Source organism: Enhydra lutris, unplaced genomic scaffold (assembly GCF_002288905.1).
Source record: "Enhydra lutris kenyoni isolate GAN:26980312 unplaced genomic scaffold, ASM228890v2 scaffoldscaffold14, whole genome shotgun sequence".
Classification (NCBI taxonomy): Eukaryota; Metazoa; Chordata; class Mammalia; order Carnivora; family Mustelidae; genus Enhydra; species Enhydra lutris.
Window position 1 is genome coordinate 50,458,359 of NW_019154098.1, and position 26,788 is coordinate 50,485,146.

Below are 26,788 nucleotides of genomic sequence, written 5' to 3' on the forward strand. Positions count from 1 at the left end.
GGGCACACGTTTGGGGACATAGCCCCAATTTACAGAGTCCCAAGTCCAAGGTGTTCCACTCTGTGCCCATTTCTTTCATTCAAGTCCTGTGATTTGCACAGCTGGGACTTATTAACCACAGGAATGTCTTATCATTTGATATCTTTGGAGATTGTTGGTTTTATGGAGCTGATACTATGTGGGGGTTTTGATTTCTTTAATGTCCCATTCCTAAGGTTATCCTAAGGTTATTCTAAGGTTAGGATTGTGTAAGGCAATCTCCTAAAGGGGCTAAAGGGCCTTGCCCAAGTGACCCAGGTTTCATGTCAAGATGGGAATACTCAGACCAGAATTGAAAAGGTAGCTTCAGTGAATCACCTCTCTAATCACTTTCCAGATAATAACTTCCAGAAACAGAGCCAAATATTTTGTCCTGTATTGTCAGACAAGAACATACATTGCCAAAACCCTACCTTTTACATTTTTGTTCTTTTGTTTAATCTCATACAGTCTTCTAACAGGAATTTATCACACCTTATTTTGTAGTGTTTCGTATCTTATTTGAGCACATTATAAAAGTAGACAAAGCAGGAAAGAGAAAAGGAGAAAGCTAAGATTGTTTAAAAGGAAACAAATTTGTATAGACATCAGATCAGTGTTGAAAAGTCTAGATAGTTCAGGACAAAATAATTCAACTGTCAAAAAATTTAATTAATTGTTATTAGTTTGGAATGGCCCATTTGGAAAGAAGTCAGTTTCACTCTATTGCTGTCAACTCTTTGAAATATAATGACAGATAGAATGAGGGGTGCTAACAGGCATTCTGTCATCAGCACTTATAAGGTTCACCTACCCCCTTCTGTCCTCTAGGGAAGGGCAGGGTGTTCTCTCAAGAGCAATACCCAAATCCTCATCTCACCATCAAGCAAGGTTTGGTAGATCCCCTGCTCCAAGAAGTTCTCTGCTGGATACCACCATTCTACCACAAAGATTTGATGCACTAGCCCTACCTAGCAAAACTTTCCACTCCCACGAAACATATACCATTATACCCTTTATAACCTATGTGACCAACTCCGCTTCTTCTTGATCATTGCCATTAGCATACTAATATATTCTAGAATTTCCTCTTTTTAGAAGTAAAATCACTCCCTGAACATACACATAGCTCCCATTTGCTGCCCACCCACACTGTCTGGTGTTTGTTCCTTGGGTTCTTTTATACCCAACTGTATTAGTAACGTTTCTCCAGAAAAACAGAATCACACATTGTGTGTGTGTGTGTGTGTGTGTGTGTGTGTGTGTGTGTGTGTGTGTGTAAAAGAGATTTTGTGTAAGGGATTGGCTCACACAGTTATGGAGACTGACAAGTCCTGAGATTTACAGGATGAGCTGGCAAGCTGAAAACTCAGAAAAGCCAAGCCAAGCACGATGCTAACCTTTTTTCAGTAGAGGGAAATCACAGAAAGGGACTGTTTCCCTGGTTCTTGTGTACTGCATTTTTGTTTTCTTCTTGCTCCCACTGGCCTTCTGACAGAGAGAGGTGTGAGTGGACATGCAGGGGCACAATGGCCCAGCTTCATGCCAAGACTGTGCAGTCCCTCAGCAAGTTCACAGTCCCAGCCCCAACCCAGTAACCCTCTCCTCAGAACTCCTGAAGCAAACACCACACACCTCAGCTCTCCTGCCACCCTGTTGGCAAGCAGATGCCTCAATCCTCTGCACACCTACCCACAAGCCTCAGGCGGCCTGCACCCTGGTGCTTCTGACACAAACACTGCCCTCTAGGTTGTGTATCACCCTGCAGAGACATGTTTCCCAATCCCGAGTCCCTCTGCACCCTTCATGCCACACTTGGCCCACTGAACCCCAGAGGAGTGTCTCCTGCTTGCCTGGCAGCTATGGACCAACTCTGCCCTGGGGCATCCCATGAACTTCTCTGCCATCCATCCAGTGGGCTACTACCACACCTCTCCAGTGATCTGAATCCCAGCCTTGGAGGGGAGGGCAACTTCCACATTTGTCCTTCCTTGGAAACTCCCCCTTAGCCTATGGATATTCTTTATAGTTCTCTTACATCTTATTCCTTGGTATAGTTCATTCCTCATGTCAACTTTTCCTGTTAAAAATTATTGTATGTGGGGCACCTGGGAGGCTCAGGTGGTTAAGCAACTGCCTTTGGCTCAGGTCATGATCCTGGAGTCCCAGGATCGAGTCCACATCGGGCTCCCTGCTCAGTGGGGAGTCTGCTTCTCCCTCTGACCCTCCCCCATCTCCTGCTCGCTCTCTCTCTCTCTCTCAAATAAATAAATCTTTAAAAAAATTGTTGCATGATTTTTGTCTCCTAGTTGAAACTTAACTAACACAATTACATCTTTCGCATTTTTTGTCTTACTAAGTCTTGTAATCTGATGTGTATTTCACTTTTACAGAATATCTCAGTTCAGGCTAGCCCATTACAAGTGACTGATAGTCACATGTGGTGAGTGGCTACTGTATTGGGCAGCATAGCGTTAGATCCACTGAACTGCATCCAACTGCTGCAATTTAAGGTGTCTGAAATGGAGTCAATTCTTTCCTCTCCATCTCAGTTTCCTTCCCCCAGTTTTCTCTCTGTCTTATTAAATGGCACCACCATCCACCCAACTGTGCAAGTCAAAACTTAATAGTCATACTGATTCTTGCTTTTCTTTTTTTCCCTTCCCCTCCAAATTTTGTCTATTTTAACCCCTAAACAACCAGTTGATATGACAAAGAAAAAAACAGAAAACTAAACTATAAATGTGACTCAAGATTCCAAAGATGAGTAATTTTCAAAAGGCCTTCATGCTATTTCTTCCTAATCAAAATCTCAGCTTCTTAAAAAGTAGCAAGACTCCATCTCAATAAGGATGTGGTGAATTTGACATGCTCATACACTGTTGGTAGAATTGTAAAATATATGGTCTTTCTGAAAACAATTTGGTAATTTAAATCAAGTATTTTAAGTATTTATAAACTTAGGTTTTATTCCTAGGCAAGCTCCCCAAGAAAATATTAGGAGATCCTCTCAAAGGTTTATGCACAATATGTTTATCAAAATGTATTTATAACAGAATGTCAATGAAAAGAGAGTTGAAGTAACTTATTATATATCAAAAAGACATAATTTTAGAAAGACACAAATATATTTTCAATGTACTTATTAATAAGTATATATGCTTATATTTACAGATTATAAATTTTTACCTGGAAAGAAATTCCAATTTTTAATAAACAACACAGCATAATTGCTTAGGAAAAAAGCTGCAAAGAAATATGTTTTTGAAAATCTGAGTGATAGAACTTATTCCTTGTTCAAAATATTTATGAGATTACCTTTAGATGCTAGGCAGTTTTGAGGTACCTGGGTGGTGCAGTTGGTTAAGCGTCTAACTCTTGGTTTCAGTTCAGGTCATGAGAGAAGGGTCCTGATCTCAGGGTCATGAGATTGAGCCTCAAGTCAGGCTCTGCACTTAGCATGGTGTCTGCTTAAGATTCTCTCTGCCTCTGCCCCTCCCTGCCTAAAATGAATGAATGAATGAATAGGACAGGCATATATGAAAATAAAACGGAGTGGAAGTCATAGTGTATGGTTTCTGAATCTAAGTCATAAAAGACATTGCAGTTTCCCACTTGCTCTCTTGGGTCACTCAGCCTGATGGTAGCCAGCTTCCACACTGTAAGAATACCCAAACAACCCTATGGGGAGGTCTCCTGGAGAGGATTTCAGGCATCCTGGCACTAATCAACACCAACCTATAGCCACATGAGTGCGTTGCCTTGCAAGTAGATCCCTCAGACCCAGTCAAGCCTTCAGATGACTGCAGGCCCAGCCAACACCCAACTGAACCTCAGGAAAGACCCTGAGCCAGAACCATCAAGCCAAACCCCTCCCAAATTCCATACACACTAAAATTATGAGATAGTAACCAAGGATTGTTGTTGTGAGTGACTGAATTTTGTGGTGACTTGTTATGTGTGAGAGAACTAATATAGCAGCAAACAAACAAAACCAGATAGAAGGCTCTGCCTGTATGGAGCTGACATTCTAGCAGGAGGAGACAGATAAAAAACCAAAATGAATAAATATATTATCGTATGGGACAATAGTGTGATAGCAGAGAAGGAATGTAGGAAGACTTGGAACTTTATAGAAGTAGTCACTTTATAGAAGCCCCCACTGAGAAGACATCGAGCGAAGGTCTGAAAAACGTGAGAAAGGAGCCTGGTAGATATTTAGGAAGCGAGTGCTCAAGGCAGAATGGTCCAGAAGGAGGAACACACCTGGCATGGATTACAGAACAGGAGGAAAGCAGTGGCAGCAAGGAGAGGTCACATATGGCTTCAAAGGCTGGAGTAAGCACTCTGGTCTTTATTCTGAATGACGTGGGGAACTATGGGGATTTTGAGCTGAGGAATGACATGATTTGATTAACATTTTGGCAGGATTCCTCTGGCCACTGGGTTTGTATAGAGATTAAAGCAGGAGAACCAATTAGAAAGCTATTCCGATAACCCAAATGAGAGGAAGGTAATGGAGAGTAAAATCAGAATGTAATCATTGCTGTTTTTTTTTGTTTTGTTTTCTTCTTTACACTTTTCTGAATTTTCCATTCCTACAATGACCCTTCATAACTTTTCTAATCCAAAAGAAAATCAAGTCTTTAAGGAGCCAAATGTTTGTGAGAACTTTAAGTCCTCAGTATTTCTTGCTTGTTAAAATATAGATGTCCATGTACTTCTTAGTAGGATTTCAGCACATCAGGGTTGCTATAAAATACAAAGAAAAAAGTAAAAAACTATTGACTTTAGTCTTCACACTCTGAACATTACAATTTCAACTGAAAAACAAAATTATTTTTGAGCTTTAGACAGCTTGAGTATTTGCATTATCAACTAAACTTGGTAATTACAAAGCACAGCATCCTTTCACTTTTTACTTTTAAATACTGTCGAAATTCAGTGTCAAATTGTAATTAAACAGCACACTGCCTTCTTTACCTTTGCCAATTTTCTGAGTTTTAAACATGTACTTGCTAAATATGCCACAATTCCTGCAATTTTTAACCATTACTTGGATTTTAACCAAGCATCATAAAAAATGTGAAAGGACTTCATGTACCCTTTGAATATTTTTATTGCCTTTGTACTATGTATTTGAACATTCTTAACCTTCAAATATTTCATATACAAGCCCTCCTTTATGACTATAATTAGCTTAGTTTCAGGGTTTCTAGGCACTTGGCCAGGAGATTACTCTGGATAAAAATCTGTTCAATTAATTTAAAATACATTTGTTGAGCACCTAGCATTCCTGAGGAACAGTGCTACAAGAAGATAAAAAGAAGTGTTCTGGGTATTTTTAGTCATGGTAAAGGTGATAGAGCTTTAAAGTCATTTCTAGTATATTGGCTACAATACCTTGCTTGCTTTTTTACACTTCAGGGAATTTTATTCCATTTAGCAAATGTTTATAGCATTCCTCCCACGCATTGGAAATACAAAATACTACATGGGATTGGTGACTGAGTAATAAGCTGGCCCCAGGGGGGCGCATGGGAGTCTCAGTTGTTAGGCGTCTGCCTTCGGCCTGGACCCAGGTCCATGTGAGGCTCCCTGCTCAGCAGGAAGCCTGCTTCTCCCTCTCCCACTACCCCTGCTTGTGTTCCCTCTCTCGCTGTCTCACTCTCTGTCAAATAAATAAATAAAATCTTTAAAAAATAAAAATAAAAACTGGCCCTTGAAGAGTACATGGAAAATCAAGAGACAAACATGCATACAAGTAATATGCTGTTTGAATTATAGAAAATACATAGTAAAACACTAAAGCCTGTGAGTTTCCTCTTGCAGCTTTATAATAACCTGCAGAAGTGAGTCATTTTTTCTTCCCCCAAAAGGGTTAATGATCTCTTTTCATTTCTTGATTCTAACCATCCAGATATTTTCAGGAATTTGACCTAGTTTGAAAGGTGGAGGGTCCTGCCTGTTCTGTTCCACTTTCTTATATAGACTGTGTTACAGATATGTTTATTCTTAGTCTAAAATTAAATGCTTCTGTCACTGAGGGGTTAGAGGGAAAAAGAATCCCTATTTCCATAATCAACCATGAAAATTTTCATGATCTAATTGGCCCCTCACAAGAAATGCAGATTCATTGGAAGGTAGCTTTACTGTTTACTTGGCCCACAAAGAATCTATGCAGCAAGGCAAAATGCGTATCATTTTTATGGACTGTTCTTCATGCACTTATACTGAGGGGAGTCATATCAGGTGCACTGGCGTCCCAGGCTCTCTGTTATTTATTTCCTGAACCCCTGCCCCCTTACTGCCACCATTCCTTCTTCCAATCTACTTTCATACTGCCAATTAAACTAGCTCCGTATAAAAAGCCATACGGTGTGTGTGTGTGTGTGTGTGTGTGTGTGTGTGTGTGTGTGTGTGTAGGAAGGGGAGTCCTTTATTTTCTATAGAATAAAAACCCAAACTTTGCATCTGCTTTTTTCCCCCTTCTTCTTTCCCTCTTTCACTTTTCCTTCCTTCCTTCCTTTCTTCCCTCCCTCCCTTCTTTCATCTTTCCTTCTTCCCTCCTCCTTTGTTTCCTTCCTTCATCGCAGCTGTCCCTCCTTCCCTCAATATTAAGTCTAAAAGACATTAGGTCTTAATTAAGGAGGGGAGATGTTAGCATCTTAGGGAAAGTCAGAGCCCAAGCAGGGTAAGAACACTATCTCTGCAGGTAGAAGCAGCCAGAGTGGATGACACAATGGATGGTGTGAGCCCAGTGGGGCTGAGGGGGGCACTTTCGTGAAGCTGGGGTGGGAGAGGAGGCAACAGCGAAAGAGGATTGGTTACTAACAGGAGAATAAATCAAATGAGGGATTAGCACCTATATTTAGAATAATATACATAGAATACTATATGTAGGGAGCCAGGTTTCTCACTGATGGAGAAATAAATTACAAATATGAAAAGGAAGGAAACAAAACTAAATCCTATAGTATTCAGTTCAAACTGGAGATACTAACATAAACTCATGGTTTTACATGTAGACTTAAATACAGTTGGTGAGGCGTGTGAACATGTACAGAGAATTAGGCAAATAGTATATAAACATGCATATATTGTGTAGATCTACCCGCTGAGGCCTAGAAGCAGCAACATTTCAGAGCTTGGCTTCTAAATATTATTATGCACTAAAAGGAACCAGGGCTCCGTGGAGAAATGACTCATTCTGGGACGTGGGATGTATAGGTCCAAATGAACCTGGAGTGCTTTGCTGTGCCAAAAAGTAAGAAGGTGGTCAAAGAAGGATGGGGACGAGTCAAAGGGATATATGTGAAGGAGCACTCATGGGCCAAATCTTGGGCAATGTGAACATCAAATAAATTATGATAAGAAAAGGCTGTAATCCATTGAATAAAATAACAACCCATGAACCTGTACTAATATAAATGAATAAATAAATAAATAAATAGATGGAGAACAAAGTTTTTACTTACAATGGAATGTCAGCTGATGACTATACAAGGAAGACAGAGATATAAAAATTACAATTTGGGAATCCACACAGTAATAATTAATTTACCCAAGATACATCAAGTACCAAAATTAGCATGAAAGTTTGATGAGGAATGGGATGTTGGCAATAGCTTCAAGTTGCTCCTCATAAAATACTCGTTGATTTAAAGGGGGAAAGAAGTAAGTCTACAGTGGAGAAACTTGGCAAAAAAATCTTAAGCAACCAAAGTTAACATCACAATGTTATCATAATGAGACAAATATAAATTACAAACCACCTGTCAGGATGCAATGAGACCACAGCATCACTTTTGTGGTACTTCTGTCTACCTCCTTTCCCAAAAGTATATCCCGAATCAAATCATGAGGAAACAGAAAAACTCCCAGTTATGAAACATTCTACAAAACAGACTTATTTTTTAAAGTGTCAAACTATTGTGACTGAATGAAATTGAGCATTGGGGAGAATAAAGTTGAATCAGTGAAATAAGTTTACCATAAAGTATCATCTATACAAGCCTGGTTTTATTCCAATAAAGGGCTATGAGATTTGTGATGAATGGTTTGCAATTATTTATGTGTACTCTCATTTTTCTCTTCTCCCTAACTATCCCTGTTTACTTGTTGAACTGCTTTCAAGACAGTTTTTGAGGACCAGATCTGTATACAGAACTCTGCATTGCTGAGTGTCAACAGGAAAACTACGGTTTCTCAAAAATGCTTTCTCTACTTATGATTTAATTGATCTTTAAGGTTGTTAGAAAAACTGGAAATGTATTTGCATGTATTTTTAAAGATTAGAAAACTTGAAGTTATTTTTTCTTTATATATGATTTATTTGGTTCATAAGTAAATGACTTTTAGAAAATTAATGCAATCCTTTCTTTTGTCCTAGTAATATCTTATGCTCTCATGCTTTGTATTTTATGAACTCTGCACAACACTCCTGTGAAGTAGGTTGGACAGGAGTAAAGACTCTTTCACGTACAAATGATTTTTAAAAAATTAACTCAAGACAATTTAAGCAAATAAAACAATGTTTTTGCTTAGGTAAGTGAGAAGTCTAGATCTTTCTCCCGTCTATGGCTGAATCTAAAGACTCAAATGACATCATCAGGGTCCAGCATTCTATTGTTCAGATCTGTTTTCTTTTATATGTTACCCTCATTCTCTCCCACTGCAGACAGGTCTTCTGCAAGTTGCTGGAGAAGATGGCTAATAGCAGCTTTAATTTCACATCATCCCAATATAAAGACACTAAATGCAGGAGATAGCATTCTTTACCGGCTCTAGCTGAAAAATCTTTAGAGGAGGACTGTAATTATCAGCTCAACCAGGACAACTTAATGGGAGAAGAATTGTTCTCCGGAAAGGATTCTGAGCAGAAAATGGATGTTCTCTGGAGTGGACATATCCTCTGAATGGTCATGTACATATGGGAAAGGGAAGCACAGAGAAATAAAGTAACTTTTTCATAATCACACTACTGGTTGGTGAGAAAGGTAAACCAGAAATCTATGACGCCTCACTCACACTTCAGATAATACCTCTGCATTTGCCTATATAACCATGCCATTTCTTTGGTGTATGTGTCTTTATTTAACCATTTCAAAATTTTAAAAAAGGCCCATAAATTTTTGTGAATACTATAATGTCATTCCATCTATTTCTTTGTCTTCCATATATACATCAATAACTTCACATTCAAGGAACCATACTTCTACCTGCCTTATTTGCTTTAATATTTGTGGATGACTCAGGCCTAGTAAAAGGATCTGATGATGATTTTCTGTAGCTTCAGCTTTATTTTGGTTTTGCCCCCAAACATTATGGGCATTTTATATTAGCATTTTAAGGTGTTTTTAAAAAGTCACTCTTAGAATACAAAATTTGAATAAACATACATTGGCAGGTAATTATTCCTCTTTCCTCCATATATGCCCTACTTTTTTGTGATAGACATAAACACAATTACATGATTTACTGTCAAAGTGCCTCATCTTCCTATAAGGAGGCCAGTGGCTGACTTGGAGGAAAGAAAATTTGAGCCAGGGCCAACCCACACAGATCCTAGTTTGGTTTTGTCCACTACTAGTTTTGTAGACGCCAGCCAGCAGCTTCAAATATGAGCCTTTAGTAGTATCTTCCTTGAAAAAGGGAGTGGTATTACGGCCTTATTTTGATACTTAGAATGTAGACTAAATTCTTATAATAAACGGATATATGTAAATACTTCTACATTTGTTTAAAATCTGGCTTTCCTATGAACTCATCAAAATAAGTTCAGAAATGCATGAAAACTGTTACTTTAATGTAGAACTCCTCTTGGTAGAATTGAGTATATTTTCTAGAAAAACTCAAAATGTCTTAATTGAGAAATACAAATTCACAACCAGAAGGCAAAAAAAAAAAAAAAAAAAAAAAAAAAGTTTCTCAGTTTCTCTACGTTCCCTGACACTTCTTTTCTTTTCATATTTTCTTATGCATGTTCTGTATTGTTAGCAATATTCTTTTTGAAGGAAAGGGGGAAACCATGCCATCTTCTCGTTCATTACAAACGTTCTCTCCGGACCTTATAGTTCCCCATCCCTCCCAGCCACACACAAGGTTCTCTGCACGCCCTGGACTGCCCCGACGCCATCCAGAGGCGCCCAGCGCCACCTCCTGGGAGCGTGGGCAGATGCAGCCGGGAATCTGCGGCTGAGGACCCACGGGGTGACGGACTTCTCGGCTCGGAACCTCAGAAATGCCTCAGTGCTTTCTGTACACATACCTACCCACCCGGGAAATCCAGACTTGGCCGCATCTCCAACGCCCTTAGCTCGCCGGAGCCCAGTTTTGGTCCTCAATGCTGCCTAAAGAAAGGGATGCTCTTGGGGCGGGTTTTCCCATGGTGGGTGGAACTTCGCTCTAGGACGGGGGGCGGGGGGCGGGGGGGAGAAGGGCTTCCCTACGTTTAAAAGATACGTTAGAGAGTTAGCTCTGTGGGCGGGGCTACGTTACGAGGGTGGGAACCCGCGTGTGATCGGAAATACGTTTGGCGGGCGGGGCTTCGTGTAGTCAGGTCCGAGCTCTGTGGGTGGGACTCCGCTCGGCGGGTGGGGCTTCACCCGGTGGGCGGAATTACGGCCTGTGGGAAGAATTTTGACTGGCTCCTTTCCTCCCCGGAACATCCGGAAGATCCTGTGGGTGTAGATGGCGTCACCCGGAGCGTGAGTTGTTGCACGAGGATATTGAAGGTACGGTGAGGGGTTAATAAACTATTTGGCAGACTGGTGTGCAGTTTTCGGGGCTCAGGACAGGACTGGTGGGTCTCGTGTCAGTGAGGCCCGAAGGCTGGGCTCGGTCGCGGTCGGCCTCAAGCAATCCTAGTGGGCAGCGGGCCTGCTGGCCCAGGCCTGAAACCCTGGTGCCTTTTGAGCCTTAAGCCCTTGTCAGGGTACCAGTTTTTCGTTGTGTCTCTTGTCATCCCAGTTTTCACGTTGCTCTCAGAATTTCAATATTGCCGCAGGCCCCCAAGATATTCCCTTCTCCAAGAACCTTTCTCAAGTCCCCAACTCTGGTGGACTTCTCCCTCTTGTGTCCCAATTTTATGCTTCTTCTGGCAAGACGTATCATGTGTCTGTGTTTGTATCACATACATGTATGTATATCACTTTTTGTATATCTGTCACTTTTATACCACACCTGGCACATTGTAAATTGTTGTTAATGAATACTACATAAGTGATGGGATTTTGGTTACTGTTGGAAGGATCTTAGATTATTTAATTGCAGGGATATGATGTGTATTTTCTAATTCCTCTGTAGTAATCGCGAATTTCCTACTGTGCTCATGTTTGTTTGTTTTAGGTAGGAGTACCATTGGTGTTTGTAAGCATTGTTGACTCTGAGTAGTTTACGGAAGCTAGACACTGAAGGAGGATATGCATTTCAGTGGAGAGATACAAGTTGAGCAAAGGAAAGGAGGAATATGCAAAATATCTTTGGAGAGCAGTTAGTAGACTGGGATGGGTGTGTACAGAGAGGCGGCAGGTTATGTTTGACATATTTATCTTTGGTTTGGGGTTCCAGCAGTAATATACCAGGACAAACCACCCTGCCCCTAATGCATTGTTAGAGTCAAAGTTTTTAATATTGGGAAGGTTCATCACATAGCACAAGGCATAGACTTGAATGCACTTGCCTTAAGCCAGGGGTTGGCAGTCTTTCTGAATGGACCAGATGTTTGTTAAATAAATAAATGAATATTGGGCTTTGTGGACCACAGTTGTAGCAGGGAGGTAGCCACAGACAATACATAATCAAATGGACATAGCTGTGTTTTACTGCGACTTTACTTAGAGACAGGTGCCTGACTAATTTGGTCCATTGGTATAGTTTGCCAGTTTATGGTCTAACCAAATAGACCTAGGGACTACAGCAGTACTCTAGTCCTGAACTATTCAGTACTGCATGATGTTTGTTTATACATGAGAAGCCATATCACATAATTTTAACTCTGGATCTAGTCTTCCTGGCTTTGAATCCTGTCACTTCTTGATTAATGAGAGTGTGACATTGGGCAAATTAACCTCTTTGCATCAGTTTTATTTGTAAAATAGGGATAATAGTACACCCCACAAAATGTTGTGCAGAGTAAATTAGTTAAAGCATATAAAATGTTCACACAGTGGTTATACACATATTATAAGCTCAACAAATCTTAATATTTTTTAAAATTTTCCTCATATGCATTGTTAAAGCAGATTTAAGACATGTTTTTAAGGTAGGATTTACAGACTCAGTGCGTGTTTAGCTACAGAGCAAAGAAAGTATGTAAAGTTTCAAGACAAGAGCCATTCACGTAAAGGTGATATGGAAGTTGTGAAGGTAATTTAAGGTAGGAAGTTAGGATTAAGGACTCATTTTGAAGAAGTGTACATAGGAGAGAAAGTGAGGCAAGTGAAAAGGAGTGAAAAAGGAGAAAGCAGACAGGAGTCCATCCTAAAGCAGGATGATAGGAACCAAAATGGTAAAGTAGCATGTCTACTAGCAGGATGGATGGTGATAGTTAACATTGTCAGATGCTGCAAAGAGCTGAGAAAGCGATTGTGTTGATAGTATTAACAAATTCAGCCAGCAGAAATTAATGTGGTACTTCCTGTGGGCCAGGTATTACAGATAAAAGGATTAGATACATATTCTGCACTCAAACAGCAGAAAACCTAGTAGTGACGAAAGACATGGAAATAATTTAACACATGCAGGAACTTTAAAAACAATCAGGAATAAAATGGAGTTTCTTAGACTAAATTGGTATCTTTACTATAAAAACTTAAGTTGATTTATAGTTCATAAATGTGGGCAACTTAATTGAGCTCCTTTTCTTTTTTTTACCTAGACAATGGCTAAGAACAAACTAAGAGGGCAGAAGTCCAGGAATGTATTTCATATAGCCAGCCAAAAAAACTTTAAGTCTAAAAACAAAGCAAAACCAGTTACCACTAACCTTAAGAAGGTAAGTATTAGCTAAGCACTCTGACTTTATTGTTTACAAGCAAAGCATAATTGTAAAGCCACTGGAAAACTGACTGCTATTATTTAAAACAGGTTCTTAGCCTTTCTCACAAAGGAAAGATGATTTTAAACATTTATTTTTTAAAAAATGAAAAAAAATTTACCTCCCTTTCTTGATGTGGATGTATGAAAAAAAAAAAAGGCACTTTAATTGCAAATGCATGAGGCTCCAAAGAACAGTTTCTGGTTTGTTTTGTTTTTTTTTTAAAGATTATCAAAATAAGTTTTAAAAGCTTTATCAGAATATAGAAATTATCAAAAACCATGGTATGGGAAACAGTTCTTATCTCTGAACTCAAATATATTCAAGAACCTCTTAACAGAAGCAAGACAGAAAATGCTGGTCAGCATTCATTCTTTTTCTCCTCAGTGATTCTTACCTCCCTGAAGATACCTACAACTCAAACAAAAACCTATAAAATAAGATAGATATTTTCTTTCTTAAAATGCAAAATTTGAAAAGAAAGTTTTCTTTTTTGTGTTTTGTTTTGTTTTTTTAAAAATATTTGGGAAATGGGAAATTTCATTGAGATTAAGTAGATTCTTTAAGAAAATTCTTCAAAGAAATGTTTTCAAGTTTAAGTAGTAGGTGGAGTCAGCTCTTTAGGGCCTAGTAGTTGTCATAATAGTGATAGAAATGTAACATTTCATCTTTCAGTTTTCATGAACTATCTACGCTTTTTGATCAAGCATTTTTATGACTTAGTAAATGCTATAAAGAAAATAAAGCTAGGTGTTATGATAAAGGTTGACACTGAAGCCAAGATCCAGATGATAAGGACCAAGTAATCTAAAGTTCTGTTAAGTGTTGGGAGCAGCATATTCTAGGCAGAGAAAAGCAAATACAAAGATCCCAAGCTAGGGGAAAACTTGGTGTATTTGACAGGAGATCATTTTGTGTGAATAGAAGTACTAGAAGTTTTATGTATGCTAATGGAGAAATCTAAGAGAGGGAAATCTGGATAGGCAGGCTGGTTGGAGAAATAATCTAATAGTTTTCACAGAAAGTGGCCTAACTTCCTAAGTGGAGGTTGTAAGATTGCCAGGTACTATATAAATTGTAAATTAAAGTTTGTGGTCATGAACTTAAAGTGAAGCCAGCCAGTCAGTCACGATTTCCTCAGTTTTAGGCTCAGAAAAAGCTGTCAGTTGAATTTAACTAGGTTGCCAAGCAGCTTTAATTAAGGGAGAGAAGAGAAGGAAAGTTAAGAGAGTATAAAGAAGGGATTGACCAAATAGTGCTCATGGAATCTCTGGTGGCTAAAGGAAAAAGGATATGAAAATGTGAAAAATAGTGACATTGGTGGGAGACAGTTTCAGTAAGACTCAAGAATTGTTAATGTTAGCAAACTAAGTGAACTAGAGAAACAGGATATGGTGCAGTTACAAGTAATGATGCAGCCAGAAGTAATCCATGTGAGTGGATGGCTGAGGTAGGTAGTGAAAAAGAACCCTGAAATTGAAGAGCTGAGTTTTAAAGGAGAAATGGTTTGGGAACAGCAGCGAAGAACAAGAATATGACCCCTCCTCTTAGATTTAAGGGAGGAGTGCTGCAAAGGAAAATGTCCTCACGAGACCGGAAGGGACTTCCAATAAAGCAAGAAGGTCAAGGAAGGATTCAGAGGTGGAATGTTCAAGGAGAGTAAGTCATTTGATCTGATTGGGTTTCTCGTTTTACAATGAGAGATGATGGTACCATAGCCTAGAAGGACTGTGGTCATGTATTTTAGTGTGCCTATACCAATTCTACATATGAAGTATGACCACATAATTCTTATTTTTAAAAACACAACCTTTTGTCTAAAATTTCTCAATAAAACCATGAGAATTTTTGTGTGAATTTTCCCCACAAATGAGTAGGATTGTTGAATTTTTAGGTTTAACAAGGTTAAAGTAAAGTTGGATATATTTTATCATTAATGGTTATAAGATTGTAAATTAATGCCTTTTTTCTTTTTTAAAAGATAAACATTGTGAATAATGAAAAAGTTACCAGAGTGAATAAAGCTTTTGTAGATATACAAAAGGAACTTGCACATTTCTCAAAAGGCCTTTCCCTTGAACCTTTGCAGAAACAGCTGGTGAGTAGAAATCAGTTCCTTTTGTTATTGTTAATAAGTTAAACTCCCAACTTTTTAAAGCCAATAAGTTGAATGCAGTTTTTAGTATTTGGCTCTCTGCTATTCTTGGCCTTGTAGTATATACAGCATATTGAGTCATATTCAGACTAAAACATTGAGTCTGAATATGAGAATTTATTGTTTTACTTCCTATGACTAGAAGAAATTAAGTCAGATAATAATTATATACAAGTCATTTTTGTTCACTACTGTTATCTACATTTTAAAATACAATATTTTTTTCCCTTCAGATTCCTCAGCAGTGTCATGAAAACGAACCAGTTAATGTTGATGAAGCGACAAGATTAATGGCTCAGTTGTAATACACTGGAGATACATCAAATACCCCCAAAAGACCAATAAATTAAATGTTTTATACAGTTTTATTTTTAAAAATCTTGTTAATGTACAGGCATTGGCACATTTTTAAAAACAAACTACATAAAAGAGATCTTTCCTATAATCTAGGAAAGTGGAATGTCAGAAGTCAACAAAATGTGATAAACTTAAAGTGCTAAAACAGAAGGCACTTCACAAAATCTGTTCACTGAAACAGTTAATATAATCCTACTTTACATCCTTCACTTTATAAGTGGCAGTGAATGTGTGTTTGGATTGGAGGACACACAAAAATACGGACAGTTTCATGGCAGTAAAAAAATACAAGACAAACAAGTGATGAGCCTTTGGCCAACTCTTTTTGTTTTCGATGGCCTTAAGTCTTATTTTAACTTTCCTCTCATAAGAGGAAAAACGAGAAGGATTCAGAATTGGAAGAAAAGCTGAAATCCCAGAATCTAATTACGTGAGGATGGAAGGGATCTGTGGGTATTAAATCACCTTTTCCCCTGAAAAAAGCCTTTGTTTTTGTGGTTGAAAGAGCCCTTTGTTTTTATGGTTGAAGTTTTGTGAAGTAAAAAAGAAAGTATTAGAGAACACTTCAGAATCAGTGAACTAAAAAGATGTTACATTCATTATTTTAAATACTTAGGTTATTAAGAAGTCTAAAATGTTACAGTTAGAGGTAGATAACAGTCCCAGCTTTCCATGGAATCTAATAATTTAGTATCTGGACATCAAACAGATCACAGACTCCTTCATTATCATCTAAATTAAAGTTGTAGTCATCTGCGGGGGTAGGAGAAAGCCGTAAGAGAGGAAACACTGCAAGCAAAACAAATTCAGTGTTAAACACGGTTTTTACATACGGCTAATTATGTCTAACAAAATACTCTCAAGTACATCTATCCAAATTAAATTACATATAAGAATATTTTACAGTATATAATAGAAAAAGTAATAATGAAATTAATGACATATCTAGTGTGTATTTTGAAAGATTCTCATTTAAAGATAATTTATGCATGGGTATGCATAGTATAGCATGAGAAAAAGAGAAAATTTGTATTGGTTGAACTTGTCACATTAAAATATGTGCTTTAAAAACATTGGTCAGGGTGTCTAGGTGGCTCAGTGGGTTAAGCATCTGCCTTCAGCTCAGGTCATGATCCTAGGGTCCTGGGATCCAGCCCTGCCTCCGGCTCCCTGTTCATCACTGGGGAGTCTGCTTCTCCCTCTCTGCCTCTCCCCCCATTCATGCTCATTCTCTCTCTCAAATAAATAAAATCTTTAAAAAAAAAAAATCGGTCAAACACTGTCCTCTGATCCGCTAAATAAGTTACTACTTTGTAAACAGAAGTAGGAACTGGACTTAATAAATTTGCTGATGTTCTGTTCCTACAGAAATGTTTAATCTCAAATGGCTACTGTACCATTTGTTATTTAGCAGTTGCAACTTCCTAGGTTTGGCTATGTTTGTTAGGAACCAGGACTGAATCCAAGAACTTACAGAAAGGTGAAGCTAAAAGAGCTATTAAAGTAATTACAAAAAAAATTTTTGTATTTTTAGGATTTTTAAAAAATTTCAGATTTGGGGCATCTGGGTGGCCCAGTGGGTTAAAGGCTCTGCCTTCGGCTCAATTTATGATCCCAGGGTCCTGGGATTGAGCCCCGCATCGGGCTCTCTGCTCATCAGGGAGCCTGCTTCCTCCTCTCTCTCTCTGCCTGCCTCTCTGCCTACCTGTGATCTCTGTCTGTCAAATAAATAAAATCTTTAAAAAAAAATTATTTCAGATTAGATGACAATTTGGCTAATGTTAGTCATAGTTCAGGTACTTCACATTGGTAGCTTGAAGTTAGCCCTAGTGGGGTATTTACAAAACTGGGTTTTGAGATTACCGATATATTATTTTACTCTTCTTGGCCAAATTCTTCAGATATGTAAAGGGCTAGTGTGCTAACTGTAGAAATTTAGTCCGTGATGGTAATAAGTATTCCCTTTTGGGCCCTTTTTTCTCAAAATGCAGAAAAATTAAAATTCTGAAGGATGCCTACAATTTACTGTTAAGTGGGAGATTTTCCATAAATCATCATAGTATGTTAAGCAATTAAAAAATACAGGTTCTGCATTTCTTTTAAATCTTAGGCCACTTATAAGTTCTAGAAAAGCATTATTGATATGTAAAGTAGTTAGTAAAATTTTAAACTACTTACCATCAGAAGACATTAGCTCATCAATGATATCTCCACTAATAGTTCCTGCTGGAAACAGAAATGTGATAAAGTTTTGTTACATTTCTGTTTATATATTTTAATAGTAAAAGGCAGTTATATTTAAATGCAGGATATATATAACAGCATATATTTAAACAATTTAAACAGCAGCTTGATTAACAAAACATTGTTAAAATAATAGAATTTTATGGAAAGATGCCTTTTTCATGAGCACCAACTCTGCTTGGCATTGCTTTTTTTTTTTTTTTTTTCTTAAGATTTTATTTATCTATTTGACAGAGACCACAAGTAGGCAGAGAGGCAGGCAGAGAGAGGGGGAAACAGGCTCCCTGCTGAACAGAGCCCAATGTGGGGCTTGATCCCAGGATCCTGATATCATGACCTGAGCTGAAGGCAGAGGCTTTAACCCACTGAGCCACCCAGGCACCCCATGCTTGGCATTACTTTTAAATGTCCAAACTCAAGATGTAGATCGAAGGACTCAATCATCATTCTCCCAAAACCGACTCCTCGGTTTTACAAAGTCAGTGGTATAATTCTCCCAGCCACCCAACCTTAAAACTTCAACTTTCCATTCCTCCTGTTAAATTTATCTCCGGATCTCACATATCAAAGTTATTTCATACTTTGTGTAAACAGTATTTCTCAAATCTTTCCAATCTTGTTACCACCCATTTCAGCTTTAACGTTCTCTCCTAGTTGCATAACTGCAGACACCAGATCTCCAGTCTCCATTGCCTCTAATCCTTCTGCTTCCCAAAAGCATCCTCCCTGTGTTTCCTGTGCTCACCAGTGTACAGTTCTAAGTATGCTACTTCCCTGCTCACAAATCCTCATTGGCTTATGGACTAAAGTCCCAACTCAGTCTGATATTTAAGGTTCTCTCTAATCTGACCCCAAATTATTCTCTCTACTATTTCCAAATACGAAGCTATATACGGAAAATTTTTAATGCTTTGTGGAGGCCAATGTACTAATTGTGTCTAAGTTAAACCACATAAAACGTGTCTGTCTTTATACATTCCCCATTAGATTATAATTAGATCATAAGCTTCTTAAGGAATACATTTCCACTGTGCACCATCATTCGATACCTGAAAGTATAGAAATAGTTACAGAGGAAGGAAGGAGGACAAGAAGCTGAAAAATATTATGTCCAGTTAGATCTTTATAGCCTCATTCTTAACTACTGTGAACTCCCAGAGTAGTAAGACTTACACCACATTCCACTGAGACAAATGCCAAAGGTAAAAATAAACATGGGATTGTACACAATGTAGTTCTTAATGATCTGCATTATTACATCTAGACTGGCATGACTAAGTAAGTCATTCGTTTGGCAACCATTGAGAGAATACCTGCCATGGGCCTTTTATTTGGAATCAGTAAGGAGTTGCTAAATACCTAGACATGTAACCATGGAAAAAATTGAGTGCCCAAGGAAATTTTTATAGTTTAGATGTTTATCCTATTCCTGATGCCCGGTTTTTAGAGTTTTAGTTATTTTCATTTCAGATTAAACAACCTGGGAAGGCAAGATTCCCAAAATTAAGGTTGAGACCTTTTTTCAACTCTATAAAACTAAGCTTTCCAAATAAAAAGTATAACAATAAGGGATATGAAGAAAGGAGGCAAGCATCACTATACTGTACACCCGTCTGATTTTTCTTAAAGGTAATTAGAACACATTTCAGTCATTCATCCTAGAGTGACTAAGAAAAGAGTCTTTCAAAGTAAACCTCTGATAAGAAAAAACAAAAAACCTTGACATATGTAAATCATGAAAATGGGGAAAAATGAACAAATTTCAATTAATTCCAAATGTGAATCCTAAGGAAAACTGCATGCTTAGGCCCATTAACTCTCTTTTCCTTGGTCACTGTTTATAATTATACACAGTCCTAGGCACATTATACTGCATTCAAGTGTATGTGTCTGAATACACAATCAGATTGTATGTCTACGTTCCCTAAGAAACAAATCCATAGTAGTATAATTAAAGGCAGGATCCGTTTTTAAATTTTCCTCATAATACCTGTCCCAGTGCTGGGCATTGCAGGAGACACGAAATACTTATTAAGCTTACCATTTTGCCTCCTGGGTTTGGTAATCGAGTGAGTAACCAGAGCTGACAAATTCAAAAAATCTCACCAACTTGTTTAATACAGTATTCATAGTCTCCCTTCTGACTTTTTAGAACAAAGTCTCTAGGCCCACCTGATGATAAGTCTGTGGCTGGTGTTTGTTGAAGATTTTGGCTTCTTTCAGAGGCACGTTGCTCAGGCAGATTCTGAGTTGCTGCGTTGCATTTCTGTGGAGTCACTGGAGTGGAGGGCTGAGAGGAGGGTTGTGTGAGGTCATCAGGTGGGGGGACAGGAAAAACCACAGGCTTAGACGAATTGGACTCTTTATTTATAAGCAGCACGTGGATAGGTCCCGAATGACTCTTTAGATTGATCTGGTATTTCTTTTGTCCATTCTGACCCTTTAAAGTTATTGGGTATAAACAAATGAATAAATATTAAAATTTCCAACTACCTTGGAACATTAAAAATTAAGATAAGCAAAGCTATTAGGGACTAATTATTTTATAGCATAGAATTATATATAGCAGAGTCAATAAATGTCTGACTCAACTCGAAAATGTTTTGGGAAAGATCCAATTTAAAGCAAATCTGTTACTGTTGATATTGAAGTTGAACTTTTTCCTCAGGATTGTTATATCAGTTACAGATAGAGTAATTTTAACTGATTTTTTAAAGAATAGTGACTGTATATCATTGCTCATTCCTTGATATTTTCTAGATCAAAATCAAATTTAATAAAGCTTGTAATCAAAATGTTAAATAATTCAGTCACTTCTATAATCTTACTAAAGTCATCCAAATTCAGATACCAATACTTTTAGGTAGGAAACTTGAAAGCAGTAATTTGAAAGTGTTCACTCCCAGTTAGCTTCTTCAGCTAATAAGAAAACATTTGTCCCTCTTGAGACAGTAGATCAATTTTAAGGAAACTTATCCTACATACCATTTCTGGAATAGGTACCTCCAGCTGTGTCCCAGAAGGCGCCTGAATGGCCAAAAGTGTATCACCTGGTGAAAAGAATGGTTTTAAACTTTAGAAAATACTAGTGATCTTGGAATATAGTGGCAAGAGTATGCGCTTTGGAGTCAGAATGCTTGGGTTTGAATCCCAGGTTAGGTGACCTTGGGCTTTGATTCCTAATTCTACAAAATGGGGGAAATACAACTTACTGCATAGATCTGAGGATTAGATGGAGTGATGCATGTAATAGATCTTAGAAGAGGGTAAATACTCAGTGTTTGCTCTGTTATTCTCATTAACAAATTCAGATCAAGTGAATTTTGCTTTCATTCAGTCTTGTATAAGGTCTGAAATTCTTGAAACCTTTAGCCGCAAATAACATTGTCTACTTGAGATTTTTAAAATTACTTAAGTGACTAAAGGTACTAGAGATTAGGTACCATACTGTGAAATCTTGAGCTAAAGTGAACTGAATTTTAAAGCTAAATTCTACAGCAGACTGTGTGGAGTTGAGGATTAAAAAATACTTTCCCCAAACTTTCTTAGAAAGCTTAGGACAGGGGTGCCTGGGTGGCTCAGTCAGCTAAGCATCTGCCTTCGGCTCAGGTCATGATCCCAGAATGCTGGGACCAATCCCTACATGGAGCTCTCTGCCTAGTGGGGAGCCTGCTTCTCCCTCTTGTTCTGCCCCTCCCCCACTCATGTCTGGTGTACTCCCTTCTCTCTCAAATAAATAAAATCTTAAAAAAAAAAAAAAAAAGGCAAGCAAGCTCAGGACATATGGTGGCAGACTAAAGCCGTAAGTCCACACATAGTGTCAACATAGTCTTGGAAAGCCAGATATCACTTGGCAAGGTGCTTGGTAGATCTTTTTATGTGCATAATATACAAGACTGTTTAATAAGCCATGCATAACTAAATATAAATATGTATACAATATTTCATTTTACTTGGGTTATGATTATGGGAAGACAGCCCACCTCCTGCTATAGTTATTAATATACTATATTGTCCTTTCAAGGGGAAAACAGGGAGCAGGGGATGGAACAGGGTTAGGAATAATTGTCCTGGTTATACAGTGGATTCACCTAACTCTGCCTTCATGCTTTCTTGGAGTTCATTTGTGACCAGCACACTTGCTGCACACAGTTTCGTAAACAGTGACGAGAACCATGTTTTGTTCAAATTTGGTCACTGACACTACAAATCTGTGACTTTGAGACTTGTTTAGTCTCTCTCTGACTTAGCTGCCCCTCCACCACACAGTTTACACCTACCAATGCAGTCAATGAAGTGAAAACTGAAAAGCAGTTATTATCATGAGAACAGAAACAAAAGCAGCCTGTACCTACAGAGCACTGTAGGGTGACACAAATGTCCACAGTTCCTGAAAATAACGACCTCGGGTGAGTGCCTGTGGAAAGCTGAATCACTCTACACTAAATACGTCGATCAGAGGAAGAATGTTAGAACAAACTGACTAACGGTACTTACCATTAAAGCAATTACAGATGTCTTCGTGAGTTACATAGGAAAATGTACTGTCATAAGAGTTAAGGAACAATATGTATACCATGGTCTAGGCATTTAAGTTAAGATAATAAATCTGCAGGCCAAAACAAAATGACCAAATGCATAAAGATGCTGTCACATATGCTAAGATTAAAAAAAAAAAAAAAAAAAAAAAGTCCTCAGTTTGGAAAGGCAAAGACAAAGGTCGAAAGAGGAGTGCCCATCCTTTGCTCCGAGAAGAAATCACTTTTGATTTTCTGGGACATCTGAGGGCCTTTTAAGAGAAAGATGAAAAACAGTGCATATTGCTCATGGAGACAGACAACTTCTGTAGGGAAAGGTATTGGTAGGGAAAAGGATGCCATTAGCAGTGGAGAGTGACCAAACTGAGAATCTCCCTGGGTCATGGTTTAGGGAATGGGAATGGCCAAATTCTTGGAATGCAGTGCAGCAAAGTCCAAGATCAACTAATTCAGTGGTTTCTGTATCTTGGGGCTCCATCAGGCACAGCTTGAAAATCCCATTGTTATCAAACTGTTAAGGAGCTTTGATCCGTAGAAAGGAAATAGCAAATGAGATCATGGACTTATTCAACAAATTACAAAACACATAAAAAATTAATTGTATAGGGGTGCCTCAGTGGTTCGGTGGGTTAAGCCTCTGCCTTCGGCTCAGGTCATGATCTTGGGGTCCTGGGATCGAGCCCCGCATCAGGCTCTCTGTTCAGCAGGGAGCCTGCTTTCCTCTTTCTCTCTGCCTGCCTCTCTGCCTACTTGTGATATCTCTGTCAAATAAATAAAATAAAATCTTAAAAAAAATTAATTGTATACATTAGTCAAAAATTCCTGAGAGGTGGTAGAAGATAAATGCCACTAAAAGATTCCCTAAGAGTGGAGGCAAGTTTACAAATCAAGAGAATCATTGGTATTTGAGAGAAAAGTGATTTTTAAGCAACACATGAAGTATATCACTAATTTTTCCCCCACATAATATGATAAACACATAAGCCTTGGTCCCCAACCTCAAGCATGTACTATCTTTGAGTTAATATTAGGCAGAAAGTATCCTGGATTGATTACAGGCCCATGATATTTTATTTTCAAGCCAAAATTAATTTTTCAAAACTTTGAGAGTTACTGAATTTTTGCTACTTCAAAACACTGAGCATAATTATTTAAATATACCTATGCATTTAACAATGACTTCTAATATTCAGAGACCCCCTAAGCCCACTTTAGCTAGCATATTGCATCCTATCAATGGTAGACTGAAAGTGGATAAACTTTTTTTTCTCAATACAACAAATGAATAATGTTAACAGATGTATTATGTACTTTAAGAGGTAAAAACTTTTCAAATATCAGTATAAATTACTAGAATGACTTTGTAAAATTAAAATGCTATATTCACTTACAAAACTTTTCAAAACACTACAATAAAGTAACTGATCTTCAGACTGGATAATACATAAATACAAACTCTACGTCCCTATGGGTAACTTATTTAAAAGGATATCTATTATTAATGGAGTCGTCCATCACATTTTTGATGCTTTGCTGTAGCCACAACTTCTGCTGATCAAGTTCTCTTTCCTTCAGTTCCAGATCTTCAATTTCAGCTTTAAGATATCTTAATCTGTCTATGACTTCTTTAGTATTACAGCCAGCACCTACACCTCTTAAAAACATACAAGAATTAATAATGCCAGTATCAGGCCCAGGTTAACATCACTTAATTTTTATAGTAATAAACACTGACTTAATTAGTAATTTTTTAAGACAAAAAAGCTTTATAATCTCCTAAAAAAGCAAGCATTAAAATCCTTAGACAATCTAAACATCATACCTCTGAATATATTTGCTTAGAAAATTTACTGGCAAGAACAATCAAATTATAAAACTTCTCAATGCTTTTGCCACACAGAAAAATGAAGATTTTTATGAAGTCCAAAAAAAGTTCTCGGTATGTTCTAGAATGGTGTTTGTCATCTGAAAGGCCAGGCTGGCGACTGGCGTCAAAAGGATGTCAAAGCTAAACAGTCCCACCTGGAAGTGTCACGACAGACTAAGATGCCGGTAAAATAAATTACGACCTTTTAATATTTTGGTGAGATTCTGGCTTTAAAACAAACAAAACCAAAAACTAAGGCCAAAGAGGACAAATCTGCAGAACAGAAAATATTTTTGACATTCGAACATAAAACCATACAACAGCTAACAAATGACAATACACATTTCAAACAACTACCATATATAAGGTACATAGTCTATACACAGGACATAGTTCCTGTTCTTAAGGAGTTGATCTTAGTTAAGCCCCTGAACACTTGGGCAGAGAGGGATTAATATAATACAATGCAGTATGCACTGTATTCCAAATGAGTAGCCTGAGGAAGAAAGTAAGATTTCAATGTTCAGAGTATAAATCAAACAGTGGACAGAGTAAGGGAGTGTGCCAATAGAGGAGTGCGATTTGCAGAGGCCCAGAGCTGGGTCTGGGGAAAGACAAGGGGCCTGGTGAGACTAGAGGGCCACGAGAGAAGATTTAGGAGAGCTAAACAGTAGAAAGTGCAGATATTCCGGAGTGTTAGGAAGGAAAACAAAGGTTTTAGAGTAGGGTACTGGTTTGTACCCAGTACAAACTTACTTCCATTGTATGCTATTTTTTGACTTTTTCTCAATCAGATCAATTCCCTCCAAGACATTGGTGATATCGTAAATTCTTCTTTTTTGTCTCACAGCCAAAGTATCTGCAGCCTGTTTTTAAAAAGGAGAGTGGGGGAAGAGGGGGAGACAAAGGACAATGAGATAAGGGACAATTCATATTTTAAAGCCAAAAAGGGTTGATTAATAAGTTCACAGCATGAGAGCCCAATCCCAAATTTGACCTGGTCACTTGCTTGGGAACAATAGGTGGGTATGTTCAAAGCATCTCTCAAACATTGCAAATACCAAAGAATTTATCCCATTTAAAAGCTAGCAGATGTTAGAGTGGAGGAAAAAAATATATGAAGGGTCATGACATAAAGCCCACAGAAATAAAAGAACACAATTAAGAATACTTCATGTCACGTATGGACTAGTCCTGAGGGCGAGTACTAATTGTCTACCCATGTCACTTCCTATTTCATTTCTCTGTTCATAGACAGTCTTGTCTAAAAACAGCCTTAATTGTTTTTTGAAACTTTGAAAAATTATATCTCAGCAACCTGTTAATTAAGTCTAGAGACTTGGCAGGGTGGGGGGAGGGATTCTAAATTATACATACCCTTGTAGTACCAAAATATACTATCTACATTTTTTAATCTCACAATGAAAATGGAAGAGTGACTCATGCCATACCAACACAAAATATAAAATCAACAATAAATCAAAAATCTATAGCACAAAGTTGTGGTGCCAGCAAATATAATACAAAAGCTTTGTAGTCTGACTCAAAAGTAAGGTCAATAAAAATATTTCATGCTACCATGTTATGAATAAGTGCAAGAATGCTATACTGTTTCTCTAATTGGTTACCACTCATATTTATGAGCTTTTCTCCAATGACATAGATAGAACCTTAAAAAAGAGGTTATCCGGAACGCCTGGGTGGCTCAGTTGGTTAAGCAGCTGCCTTCGGCTCAGGTCATGATCCCAGTGTCCTGGGATCGAGTCCCACATCGGGCTCCTTGCTCATCAGGGAGCCTGCTTCTCCCTCTGCCTCTGCCTGCCATTCTGTCTGCCTGTGCTTGCTCTCTCTCCCTCTTTCTCTCTGACAAATAAATAAAATAAAAAATCTTAAAAAAAAAAAAAAAAAGAGGTTATCCAGTTCTTTTTCAGGGTGAATTAGACAATTACCTATCTTGAACATGGAGTCATGTGGTAAGAGTCATGGTAGTAAAGATAAAACACATTTATGTCCTTAACAAAATTCAGCACATTATGAACAGAATTTAGTTTCATGTAATTGGTTACCAGCTTTCCCTAGCCATCACTACTTTCTTGATTCTTTAAAAACACAGGCCACACACACACACACACACACACACAATCTGGGACAGCATATTGTTTACAATCAGGACCTTCTTTCTACAGGAGCAAGTGTAACCAACTTCACAGGCATTTAATGTTGATTCTTTTTTTATACAGAATTTATTTGAGGTGCGGCAAAATACATTGTAAATTGGAATACAGAGGTTCTGCTTTGTAGCAAATCCAATGACTATTGATTTTGATACTGCTGAAATAAGTTATTCATGCATATAGGTTCTGTCTGATACAATTCACAGCCTAAATGATTAGTTTCCAATAAATCAGAAAAAAAAGGAGGAAGGCAAACTCTGCTTTAAATAACCAAGAATCATTATAGCTTAAAAAGATACTGTTTGGCATGAGGACTGATTCTTTCTTAGCATTTCTTCCAGCATAAAAAAGTGGGACATCTGAGGGCTAAAGTCATGTTAGAAGGGGTGAACAAAT

General features: G+C 37.9%; 2 protein-coding genes across 4 annotated transcripts in view; one reads left to right on the plus strand and one right to left on the minus strand.

The window, feature by feature from the left end:
* The first annotated feature begins 10,686 nt into the window (after positions 1-10,686).
* LOC111146563 (chromosome unknown C8orf59 homolog) lies at positions 10,687-15,892 on the plus strand. Of its 2 annotated transcripts, none has more exons than XM_022502155.1 (4): positions 10,687-10,754; positions 12,899-13,015; positions 15,039-15,155; positions 15,446-15,892. In XM_022502155.1, exons 2-4 carry the CDS (start codon positions 12,902-12,904, stop codon positions 15,515-15,517), a joined length of 303 nt encoding a protein of 100 aa, XP_022357863.1. In that variant the 5' UTR covers positions 10,687-10,754; positions 12,899-12,901; the 3' UTR covers positions 15,518-15,892. The 2 variants fall into 2 exon arrangements, with proteins under 2 accessions (XP_022357863.1, XP_022357864.1); XM_022502156.1 differs by having other exon boundaries at positions 10,700-10,766; positions 15,446-15,574.
* The window catches only part of LOC111146562 (E2F transcription factor 5), a 28,429-nt gene continuing 17,532 nt past the window's right edge, over positions 15,892-26,788 (minus strand). Inside the window, exons 2-8 of one of the 2 annotated variants that reach the window (XM_022502154.1) lie at positions 24,975-25,084; positions 23,844-24,005; positions 22,311-22,354; positions 20,799-20,863; positions 19,986-20,253; positions 17,748-17,792; positions 15,892-16,358 (exon numbers count right to left, since the gene is read on the minus strand). In XM_022502154.1, the coding sequence (XP_022357862.1) occupies positions 16,249-16,358; positions 17,748-17,792; positions 19,986-20,253; positions 20,799-20,863; positions 22,311-22,354; positions 23,844-24,005; positions 24,975-25,084 (804 nt within the window). In that variant the 3' untranslated portion in view covers positions 15,892-16,248. Of the gene's footprint in view, positions 16,359-17,747; positions 17,796-19,985; positions 20,254-20,798; positions 20,864-22,310; positions 22,355-23,843; positions 24,006-24,974; positions 25,085-26,788 lie in introns of both variants that reach the window. The other variant, XM_022502153.1, reaches the window with a different exon arrangement.